A 13,047-nucleotide genomic window follows, 5' to 3' on the forward strand; every position below is an offset into this window, starting at 1 on the left:
CTTGGTCTCTATCATCAACATCACTAGCAATGATGACTGACAATAAACAATTAGATTCCTGAGAATTCACGTCTAGGAAAAAAATAACATCATGAAAACAAGGATCAATCAGCTCAGGTTTGTTTGACCAGGGAATATTTACAGCGTACAAGTTTCCTTTGAATGTCTGTTATCATTTTCATTTTGGAGCTCTGACTTGGGAGATTTCCTCCCATTTATGTATCTATGTTCACATACACAGGTGACAAGTCCAGCTGTGTGTGTGTGTATGTGTGTGTGTGTGTGTGTGTGAGAGAGAGAGAGAGAGAGAAAGAGAGACAGAGAGGAGCAACCAAGGTACATTACTGATATCTTGTGATAATAAATCCACAGTTAATGAATATAAATAATGTGTACATACATTTCTGTTGTCTCTGATCCGAAAGACTCAAATTCAAATTGGTACACCCGCAGGAAACCGCAAGGCTCCACTTGACTAGACCTGCAAGACTCCAAAGCTAATGAAAATTTGCATAACTCAGCAATTAAAGATGGTGAGAGTAATGGGCTACAAAACCAAAGATAGTTCCTAATCAAACTGCCCAAGGCTAAGACAATTTTACAGCCACAAATTACCATATTTGATGATGACTTGGACCAACAAACTGGAAACATGATGAAGAAAGCATGGTGCTGCCAAAGGAGTTCATGCACTAGCAGTTGCAAATCTAGTACACATTATGCCATGTATTGAAGTAGATTGAATTGAATGAACCCATGTTAGACTTATTAATCTCTTTGTGAATAACTTCTTCACAGCCTTGACACTGAGAACAGCAGCTCGAATGGGAGCTTTGCCTGTCCTTGGCTCGTCAAGGGGGTGGTGGTAAACCTTGTATTTTCATCATACAGAAATACTTGACAGGTATAGTAGCCCCAGCTTGCATGCACAGCTCAACCACAGCTGGTGCATGCCCATAAAACTCCCGTCCCTTGTCCAGAAGCACTGGGGGATCCTGAGGCCGCCGCCTCCAAATGACCTTGGGAGGCACCAAATCATCTACTTTGGCCTTCTGCCATAGATGGGTGCCCCTCCATCCCTCATACTTGAACACACCACACAGCCGTGCCTTATGACCAGAGGGCCCAATATGAATTTCTGAGCAGTATTTGCAGACCTTTGCTGGGTAAACCAACAATAATTTCTGGACACTTGATCTCAGTCTCTCCCATGCCTCCAAAGTTAACTTTGCCACTGATGTTAGCTCCTGCTGTGACAAGGACTCGGCAACAACACTGTCATTTTTACCAGTTTCCGATGTTGAGTTGCTGTTGTACAGGCATTCATTCGCTCCGGCTTGATAGCATAGCTCCAGGACTGCCGGAACACGCTCAAAATCAAACCTTTGGTCATGCTTGATGACATCTTGAAACATATTCTGGAGGTGAAAAGTCTCAATGGGGACGAGAATATCATTCAAGGTACCATCAATCCAGGTATGGACCTGGTTCTTGGCGTGCCGCCTGAAACCATGGCAAGTTTGAATCAGATGGCCATTCTCACCGATAAATAATTCTGGGCAGAACCTGCATAGATTTTAATGAATTAAGTAAGAAAAATAAGAGAGACATGATGTAGCATCTCTAAAAAGTATGTGTTTTCTTTTCCTTATATCATGATTTAGCACCTCATAAGAAAAGATTAATCCAGAGAAAGAAGTTAGATTGGAACTTTACTATGTCATTGGCGTTTTTTTTATTTTTGGCAACAACTTGGAAGGGAGGGGGAATCTAACAAGTGTATGCCTTTGCAGATCACTGCATGTACCATTCACAGTGGCGTGCAGCCTTAGTGACTTGAACCTGAGTCCAATTTCATGGAGAGGCAATGCTGGTGTCAATTTGTCTAAAGAGGCGATTGGCGGATCACTGCATGTACCATTCACAGAGGCGTAAAACAAGAAGAAAGGAAGATATATATGCTCCAACTTGAGGGGGAGTGTTAGTTATATGTCCAACTGGTGAGCCTTGGTCTTTATCTTTGTCTTGGTCTTGGCAGCCCTTTTAGCTTCAAAGTCAGCTGGTTTCCCATGAAGTTTCCAGCACTTCTCCTTGGTGTGATATGGTTTGTGACAGTGCTCACAAACAACAGTCCCTATAGTAGAATCACCAAGAGAAGCAGTGTAACTAGGTGCAGGAGTGGGAGTAGCAGCAGCCTTGAGAGCAGATCTGTCAGTAATAGGAGGGTGCAACATGGCAGCCCTACGGTTCTCCTCAGATGAAACCAATGCATAAGATTGTTCAAGTGTGGGAAAAGGCTTATGGCCCAACACTTGAACACGAACGGGATCATATTCCACATTCAAACCAACTAGAAAATCATAGAGCCTAATCTTATCCACATGCTTCCTATAGGAAGCAATGTCATCAACTGTAGTAGGGTGAAAATCAGAGAAGTGGTCCAACTGTTGCCATAGACTGCGGAGAGTAGCATAGTATTTGGAAACAGAAAAATCTCCCTGAGTAGTGTGAAGTACCTTCTGTCGAAGTTCATAAACTTGGGCATCATTGCCAAGCTACCCGTAGGTTTCCTTGCAAGCATCCCAAATCTGGTCGGCAGATTCGAAGAAGAAAATTATCTTGAACTCTCAAGTCATAGAGCCTATTAGGTATGACATGAGAACACCATTATTGGCAAGCCACTTAGTCCGAGGGGGCCTTTATCACTGGGTTTCACACTAGTGCCATCAATATGGTCGGTGAGACCACGGCCAGCAATGGCAAAGGAGGCTGATCTGGACCATAGAAGGTAATTTGAGCCATCCAGTTTAATAGGGTTAGGTGGAAAACTGTGATATTCTGTCTTGTTGTTGCCATCATGATCCGAAGTAGCTGTGGAGTTGGCTGAATCACCCATACTGGAAGCAGAGAAGTCCACTAATGTCTTCAAATACTAGGCTGAAGGAGCCCCTAAAAAATCAGAAACAGCAGCAAGGTAGGATCCCAATATAAATATTGGTCAGGGTTTTGAAAAAAAAAAACTCTGATTTGTTGAGATTGATGAAGGGAATAAGAAGGCACCAAACTGCAGAATTATAACCCCAACTGAAGTCAATATAGCACTTAAAATGGAGGAAATAACCCTCAAAAAAACAGATCCAATAATCAGTAGCAATCCCTAAGATCGATAGTTGTCAGGGTTTTGAAAAAAACCCTGATGATGGTGAAATCGATCTCAAGGAGTCTGCACAAAAAACCAGAACTGTGGAGGCCCAAATAGCATTCGAATGACTCCTTATAAGTGGAGAAGAAGCATGCAAAAAATCAGAACTAATAGAGAGCCCAATCCCCTAGATCGACAATTGTCAGGGTTTTTGAAAAAAACCCTGATTTGATGAAGATCGATCCTAGGAGGTCTTGAAACAATGCTGTAAAACTGAGATAAGAACTTGAACCAATAGGGAATACTGCCGGCAGGTTGTGGTCTTCAAAAGTGGAGTTGATTCCTTGTATGAGTAGTAGAAGCAATCCCAAAAAAAAAAAAAAAAACTGAAGCTCCAATTTTCACAGGCTGCAATGGCTGGTTCTTATCGAGAAGAATTAAATATCATTCATGAGGTAATGGGGGCAGCAACTGGATCGTATGATCACCTCATCAGTGCTGCCCTATGCGACAACAGAGAACAAGAGAGAAGAGAGAGAAAGGAGAGGAGAAATCCAAGAGAGATGGAGAGAGAAGAGAGATCGAGATTTAGTGATGGGTGGCCCTAATTCGAATTCTGCTCTGATACCATGTAGAGAGGACTGAATTAGGGTAAGACTTGGATAATCAATGTGATCACCAAGCACTTCTATTTATAATCATAATGAATGAATAAAAAAGATTACAAAATCAATGTGGGACTAAAACGAAATAATAAACACAACTAAGAAATAAGAAAGGTCTAGAATACCCCTACGGTATTCTGGACATATAACTAACACTAATATATTTTCTAGGGAAATTACACCCCTCCCCTAAACTATGGCCTAATTACACCCCCTCTCCTGTGTTTTCAAAAATTACACTCGCACCCCCTAAGGCTGACGGTGTTAGTTGTGAAATGTAAAAGACCATTTTACCCTTAAACCAAAACATCCCAAATCAAAAGACCATTTTACCTTTTTGTTCATCTTCAACCCAAACATCCCCAAAATCAAAGATGAGCCGTTTTGAGAGAGAGAGAGCTATGCAAACCCATCAATTACAAAGGAATCTCCTGCAACTCTCATCTATCTCCGGCGGAAATAAAAAATGGAGGCAAAAATTACATTCTCTCAAGCAGCGATGGGATGGTTATTTACCCTGATTCAGCCTCTGCAACGCAATTTCCGACTGTACTATGCCAACCTTGGATGTGGGACAGTGGGATTGCTGCCACCCTGCAGCAAGATGAGCTACTCTTGCCACCACCACAGCAGCCATGCGACTTCGATCCTGCCATGCTCAGTTGCAGGACCTCAGCTAATGGGCCACCGGGAAGCAAAGGTGTCCATTCTTCTTCTTCAACCGACTAAAACCACCACTGGATCCCAAATACCTCGTAATAGGTAAAGACAGACATGCAGAGCATTGTCATGAATCATCTCCACCCCCACTTCACCAGTCACTCCCACCACCGCCAACTGCACATCAAACACTTTCCTCCACTGTCAATCGATCACTGTCAAGGTTCAAAATCTCACAAAATTTCAGCGAAATTTCGCCAAATTTCGTATATCTCGAGCTGTCCGAGATACGATACCAATCCGAAATGGAAAAATATCATATTTCGACGATATCTCGTGAGATATCGACGAAATATCGTGGACTCACGATATATCGCGAGATATTGAAAAAGTCACTAAAAGTGTCACGTGAGGGCCTAACTTATACCATATTTCGTAGCTCTCAGTCGATATTTCAACCGAGACCTGCTGAAACTCTGTTTTTCTCTCTTCTTCCTCATTTTTTGCTCTTCTTCCTCCCTTCCAAGCATCATCAAAGCATTGTTGAAGCTCCTTGTCGCCGGAAAGACGTCGGAGGGTCATCTAAGCTCATCATCCAAGCCTATTTTCACTATTTAAGGTAAATTCTATTTCTCTAAAACTTTTTTTTTTTTAAAATACTTTGTACAAATGTTGTTGGATGTTGATGATATTAATATATGTTAGACACCGGAGGCCGATCTACAGCCTCACGGTGTCGAAATTTTTTTTCCATATGTTTTTTTTTTTTTTTTTCTGGTTTTAAAAATTCATTTTCCTACAACTAAAATAAGAAATAATTAGGGGTAATATGACTTAGATGGTAATGAATTAAATATATGTTAGACACCAATGGCCGATCTACGGCTTCACGATGTCGGATTTATTTTTCTGCTCTTAAATAATTATTTTAATTTTTGGATATTAAGAAAATTTTATAAAAAATTAAAAAAAATAAATAAATAAATAAGGAAAAATATGAGTTTTAAATTTAAAAAATAATGAAAAAATATAAAAGTTATTTCTACATGTTTTGAAATGCATTACATGTATATTATGTTTACTAATTTTCGATTTTGTTGTGTTAGGTCAATACTTATATTAACATTATATATAAAAAATTGTTTTTAATTATGTGAAAAAGATAAGGGTTAGGGGAAAAATATTAAATAACTATACAAGTGTGTTAGTAATCTAAAAGTGTCAATTGAAGTACATCTACATTAAGTTTTTTAATTATTTATGTTACTTACATTGCAGTAAACAAGTATCATTATGGCGGATCGTGATAGACAACGTGCGAAGGGCAAGCAAAAGGTGGGGGAAAGTAGTCAACAAAGGGGGCAGAGGGAACAAGAGAGACCAGCCAACCAGCATAGGGGTGACATTGCATGGTTACATGGCACTCCCATTGATGGGGATAAGAGAAAATCTATATGTAACTATTGTCACATGCAATTTATGGGAGGAGGGTCCAGTAGACTTAAACAACATCTGACTGGAGGATCTAAAGATGTTGTAGGTTGTCATATGGTCCCTACTGAAGTAGCTAGGGAGATTGGTGATAGTTTGAGGGGAAAGAAGAAGAGGAAGGCTGACAAGCAAAGGATAAGAGAACAACTTGAGGATACAGTGAGGAGTTCGCTGGGAGGAGGAAGACGATACCATGATGATGATGATGATGATGATGATGATGATGATGATGATGATGATGATGATGAGGACATTGTAGTACCTGATGACATACAAACAACAGAGGAGGCTAGGGATTTTAGGCGGACTGTTTCAAGGAGTAAAGTAAGTTTTCAAGATGATCAACAGAGACAGAGAGTAGGGGGTAGTGGAGTAGCTGGCAGTTCTGGAGGTTCTAGATCTTTTAATCCTTTTAGAAGATCACAAAGTGTGAGGGCAGCCCCAACACCTCTACCAGTACCAGTACCACCATCAGCATCTGATCCTAAATTGCATAAGAAGAAAGGAAGCAGTCAATCCAGAATCAAAGGAGCATGGAAGGGGATGAAGGGATTGGTTAAAGAATCAATAGCTAAGTGGATGCTATACCATACCATCCCAGCAAACACTGCACAAGGCCCCCATTATGATACCATGATAGATACCATTGCAGAGGCTGGCCTAGGATTCAAGGGCCCCACCCCATATGAGGTAATGAATGTTTATCTACCTCAACAAAAGAGTGAGATTGATGAGTACATTAGTGAGATGAGGAGTATGTGGGAGACATATAGGGTGACTATAATGGCAGATGGATGGACTGGGCCTACAAGAAAGTCCATCATCAATTTCATGGTTTATTATGATGGGAGGACAGTGTTCCTCAAATCTGTGGATGCATCCAAAGAGATAAAGGATGGAAAATATATTTACAGATTGTTAAAGGAAGTAATGGAAAAAGATGTGGGTATTGAGAATGTTGTCCAGATTGTAACGGACAATGGAAGCAACTTCAAGCTGGCTGGTGAGAAGATGATGAACAATAGTAAGTACCGGCTCTTCTGGACTCCTTGTGCAGCCCATTGCATTGACTTAATGCTAAAGGATATGGGAAAGTTAAAGTTGGTGAAGACTGTGGTTGAAAGTGCAATACAAGTCCCCAACTTTGTATACAACTACTCCTATGTACTCAATCTATTGAGGGAAAAATGTGGGGGTGACTTGGTTAGGCCTGGCATCACAAGATTTGCCACCAACTACATTGCCTTCAAAAGCATTGAGACAAAGAAGGCCGGGTTGAGAAGTATGTTTGCTTCTGAGGAGTGGTTTGGATGGAAGGGTTCCAAGACTGCAAGTGGGAGGGAAGTACAAACAACGATGTCATCTGAGGACTTTTGGACCAAACTAAGCAAAGTGGTGAAAATTTTAGAGCCAGTAGTTAAAGTTCTACATGTTGCTGACTCCACTCTGAAGGGCCCAACCATGCAAGTCCTATATGCTGCAATAAACTTGATGAAAGATGGTGTCTACAGTGTGGCTACTCGTAGTAGCAAACACTTCTTAGATATCATCAATGCTCATTGGGAGAATCAACTTATGCATCCACTGCATAAGGCGGGTGAGTAAATTTGTTTTATGTTTACTAATTCATAGTATTATTATTTACTAATTACCTATGCATTTGACAATACCTCTATTCTATATGTCATATTTCAGCATACTACTTGAACCCTAAGTATCAATATAACAATAGGCTTGGGTTGGAAACTCAACTTATTGATGCTGTGAAACAAGTAGTGAAGAAATTGGAGCCAGATGGTGCACTACAAGCAATTTGCAACAATGAGATGAGTCTTACAATTCTTTTGAAAACTCAACTTATTGATGCTTTCAAACAAGTAGTGAAGAAGTATTTACTAATTTTCCACATGGGTGTAGATCAAGGTATTTAGGGATGCATTGGGTAGTTTTGGAACTGAGGTTGCGATACAAGGCAGAGCACGTGGTGATGCTCGTAATTCTTTTAAGTTTTAAATTACATGTGTATTGAAATTTGAAAGTTGAAACAACATTTGACACGTCTTTTTTGTTGTAAACTTGTAATGCAGCTGAATGGTGGGTGTTATATGTGGAATCGGTTGAGAACTTAAGAAGAATCAAAGCAATTAAAACCATGCCCAAACATGTTCTCATAACACTTCTGTTTCTCTATTTCTCTATTTTTTTTGTTGCTGAGAAATAGAAAAAAAGAAACTCCAATTTGAAGCTTCTCTGTCCTAGAAATAAAAGGAAGAAATAAGGGGGGAGTTGCTCTTTAATGAGCACATGCTTAATTTGATGGGCAAAACAGTAATTGCATGTTAAAAAAAAAACACCACCATCAATGCAACTTCAACCACTACCACCACCATCACCGCCGCCGCCACCTCCACTACTACTGCGACCTTCACCTCCACCACTGCCACCTTCACCTCCACCACTGCCATTGTTACCACTACCTCCACCGCCGCCATCGCCACCTCTGCCACCGCCACCACCACCACCTCCGCCTCCACCACCGCCACCACTACCTTTATCGCCGCCACCACTACGACCACCACCTCCACCCCCGCTACCACCTCCACCACCTCCACCTCCACTACCAGCACCACCGCCACCACTACCTCCACTGCCACCACCTCCATTGTCGCCACCACCACTACCAGCACCACTGCCACCGCTACCACCTCCACCTCCACCAACACCGCCACCACGGCAACCTCCACCAAACTTTTTGGGTATTTAATGACATTTTTTAAAAAATTATAGAAATTGTGCATAATAAACGCGTTTATGTTTCTTTTCTGACCAAGAAATAGAAATTATTATGCGTTACCAAACATGTGTTTTGCTCAGAAATATGGCCCAGTAACAGAAGTACAAAAAGTCATTTCTGGAATAGAATCATTTCCCAAAAACAAAAGTGTTATCATGCAGACCCTAAATCTCAAATTGCTGTAGGGAATCTAATAATCCCTCATGGCTTTCAATTTTTGCTAGCTTGGAGCAATTAAGAAGACGTAATCTCTCTAAATTTCTCATGTCATAGAATCTTGAATCCTGTTATTTCTCTCAGATTTTCACAGTTACAAACCTTCTCAGGCTTTTCAAACCTAAGGGAAAATGTGGGATGTGTTGGAGGTAGGGGTGTCAATACCTAACCTGAACAGACTAAACAGGTCTGATCGGACCCGAATGAGACTGAACCACACCGGACCTGTCTCTTATTGGATTGGCTTCGATTTGTGGGTTTAGGGACCATTCAGTTTCGGCTCGGTTCAGTCTAGACCAACAGTGCATTGTTGAACCCAACCCCGGACCGACCCGACTCGACCCGGTGCAAACCCTAGTAAAAAACTAAATGTCGAAAATCTAAATGCCCTAAACCCTAATCGATTAATCCCTTTCACCCTTTGTCTCTTTCAGTCTTTCCCTTTCACTCTTAGCGCCTCAGAGGCACTCAAGCCCTCAAGGTCACTCAAGACCAGACCTCATCCTCGACTCTCGACTCTCAGCAGCACCAGCACTCAGGCAACTGGCAACGGCGACACACGCACAGGCTCTCGACTCTCACAACACTCAGGCAACCGACAGTAGTAGGTTCTGGTTTCCCTTTTTTTTTTTCCATCTCAAATTCTCAACTGTAAGTACCGTGGTCCCTCGGGACCCGAGGGTTTCCTCAGCCCTTATGGTATATGGCGACATAGGGTTTTGGGAGATGTATGTGTGTGTGTATATGGATAGGGATAATATTGTCAATGTATAATATTGAATAATAGGGGATTGGGATCATGCATTAAAATATGCTAATATAATGTGAAGTCGCCACCTAGGGTTAGGGCCTAGGACCCATTAAAGGTAGCCCTACCCGTTGTGAGCGGAATCGGGTTACGTGACTCTATATGGTCCGACCAAAGGTTCGGGTAAGGGGTCAGGTTACGAGTATGGGAAGGTGTTAGGCACCCACCTCGCCCGGCCGAAGCCGGTCTCCCTATGTTAGATGCTATATAAGGATGAATGTTCTCTCTCTTTTATTACGGGGATGGGGGATATTATGAACTACATTCAAATGCTATAAATTGAACTAAAGCATAATAAACTACATTACATATATGAAAAATGCGGACTAAAACGATGAAATATGAAAGGACTACATTGAATCAACAAAAAATGTAGTAATTATACCTGTATGGTTGTATTCCCCTGGCTCAGGGGAGATAGACAAATGGACTGACGCCGATTCTTTCTCGCCAGAGTAACGGCTCTTTCAAATGATTTGGAGAGGGGTAAACAGACAGAATAACGTCTGTAATAAAGGAGTTTTGATGGTTATCCGTGCATAGACGGGATATCAGCGCCAAGGAGAAAAAAATGCTCTATACTCAGAGGGACAATCGAAGGATCTGTCCGCCACAAGAAGACTTCAAGCACTCACACTCTCATGAGAGAAAGAGGAGAAATGAGGGTGAAAGGGGAGGAAAAGAGGCTAGGAATCACTTGGGGAGGGTCTCTCTACCCAAAATTCCTTGGAAAATGTGGGAGGGGACCCTCCTATTTATAGGGAGGGGCCCCTTCTCTCTCCTGGCCGGATAAGTTCTCCACTCCACGGCGCCGTGGGGGACTTTTCCACGGTGTCGTGGGTGACGTCAGCAGGCTGATGTCACACCCCCTCATGGCACCATGAAAATCTGGTACACATCCCCACGGTCCCGTGGGAAGGCGCCCACGGTGCCATGGGAAGGCATCCACGGCGCCGTGGGAAGAGTCCACGGCGCCGTGGGAGTGCAGTGCCATTTTTCCTTTTTTTGGGCTTAAAATGGGCCATTTTGTGTTCAGTATGGTTCTTGGTCTTATGGGTCAGGTATCTTGGGTCTAAAAAGAGGGAGAGTGCGTCGTCCATCATCCATGTCCCGTTGTCATCGTCGCCAATTAGGGGGTGATAAAAAATCAGTGTCTACAGTTTGCCCCTCTTTGACCGAGGCCTGTGCCAGGTAAAGACAAAAGACCGACTAATTTTGTCATCAAGAGCATGTACTGCTGACGCTTTGCTCAAAGGCGGCAGAGTTGCTAAAAACAGGCAGTTAATCGCGATGAAATCTTTCGATAATCCTCAAAAGAAAAACTCGGAAGAACCAAATCTTTATCTTGTGAGCATTGCTCAAATAATTTTTTAGGGTGATAAGGCACCGCTCGACCAAAGATCTAGATAAGGCACCACTCGGCCCACAAGATTGAATATGAGGGACTCTACTGGGATAAAATTTTGAGGGTGATGAGGCACCACTTAACCAAAGATCTAAATAAGGCACCATTCGGCCCGAAGATCAAATTTGAGGGTGATAAGGCACCACTCAACCGAAAGTCAAACTTGGATGGTTATAAGGTGCCACTCGACCGAAACCATCAAGTTTGGAGGGTGATAAGGCACCACTCGATCGAAGATCTAGATAAGGCACCACTCAGCCCGAAGATCAAATTTGAGGGTGATAAGGCACCACTCGACCGAAAGTCAAACTTGGATGATTATAAGGTGCCACTCGACCGAAATCATCAAGTTTGGAGGGTGATAAGGCACCACTCGACCGAAGCATTCAGTATTGAGGGATTTCACTGGGGATAGAATTTTGAGGGTGATAAGGCACCACTCGATCGAAGATCTAGATAAGGCACCACTCGGCCCAAAGATCAAATTTGAGGGTGATAAAGCACCGCTCGACCTAAGATCTAGATAAGGCACCACTCGACCAGAGTTGCCAAACAGGCGGTTAACCTTGATGAAATCTTTTGATAAACCGATTGATCTTGATTAAGAGCAAGAGGACTCGACTGATCTTGATTGAGAGGACTCGATTGATCTTGATTGGGAGCAAGAGGACTTAATTGATCTTGGTTGGGAGCAAGAGGACTCGATTGATCTTGATTGGGAGCAGAGGACTCCATTGATCTTGGTTGGGAGCAAGAGGACTCGATTGATCTTGATTGGGAGCAAGAGGACTCGATTGATCTTGGTTGAGAGCAAGAGGACTCGATTGATCTTGGTTGAGAGCAAGAGGACTCGATTGATCTTGATTGAGAGCAAGAGGACTCGATTGATCTTGGTTGGGAGCAAGAGGACTCGATTGATCTTGGTGCTAACATCTTGAACAAGAGTTAGTATGATTCATGATAGATGATTGGAGTTTATGTATGAGGACTTTTCTTCAACATTTAGGGTTTTTCCCCTTTTCAGGGCCTTTCTTGAAACTATTTTTCATTTAGGTCTTTTTTTTTTTTTTTTTTTTTGGTTCTATGGGGTAAGGCCCTCCTGATGCCGAAGAAGTATTGTGGTGCAGAGAAGGTGCTCGCATGGTATAGACATCATTCTGTCGATGATGGCACGTGGAAAGCCATTCTTCAGTCAATCTAAGACAATGGTATGACGTACTTATAGCCGATCTGGTTGACCTGTGGAACGACACACTCCAGTCATTCCTAGGGAAAGATATGGTTTCAGTGAGGGACGGGTCTCATCTGAAATGCTTACTGGGGAATGAGCCATTCACGAGTTTTGACAATGGTTGGACGATAAAATTATGTGCAAGTGCAGAAGTGGTCAAGAGATCACGACGATCAGACCATACATGAGTCCGGTACTGGCCAGATGAAATAATGATTTGGATGATAAATTGTCCATGGGTTTAGACTAAAAAGGATCGATTTGTACATGAGTACAATGGAGCCCAAAAGATTCATGGGATGATCGAACTACACTCGAGTATAGAGAGGATCAGAAAGTTCAATGACTAATTTGTACATGAGTACAAGGAGGATCAGATAATGGATCAATCTTGTACACGAGTACAATGAGGATCAAATGATGGATCAATCTGTACACTAGTACAATGGAGTCCGAAGATTCACAGGATGATCGAACTACACACGAATATAGTTAAGATCAGAAATGTTAATGACTAACTTGTACACGAGTACAGGGAAAATCGGATAATGGATCAATCTTGTACACGAGTACAAAGAGGATCAGGATGATGGGTCAATCTGTACATGAGTACAATGGAGACCAAAGATTCACTA

At 42.2% G+C, this 13,047-nt stretch overlaps 1 protein-coding gene across 1 annotated transcript; it reads right to left on the minus strand.

Moving 5' to 3' along the window:
- Positions 1-352: 352 nt before the first annotated feature.
- Positions 353-1,615, minus strand: LOC122651505 (APO protein 4, mitochondrial-like). Its single transcript, XM_043844948.1, has one exon. It carries the CDS (start codon positions 1,413-1,415, stop codon positions 852-854), a length of 564 nt encoding a protein of 187 aa, XP_043700883.1. The 5' UTR covers positions 1,416-1,615; the 3' UTR covers positions 353-851.
- Between the last annotated feature and the right edge of the window lie 11,432 nt (positions 1,616-13,047).

Source organism: Telopea speciosissima, chromosome 1, assembly GCF_018873765.1.
Source record: "Telopea speciosissima isolate NSW1024214 ecotype Mountain lineage chromosome 1, Tspe_v1, whole genome shotgun sequence".
Lineage (NCBI taxonomy): Eukaryota > Viridiplantae > Streptophyta > Magnoliopsida > Proteales > Proteaceae > Telopea > Telopea speciosissima.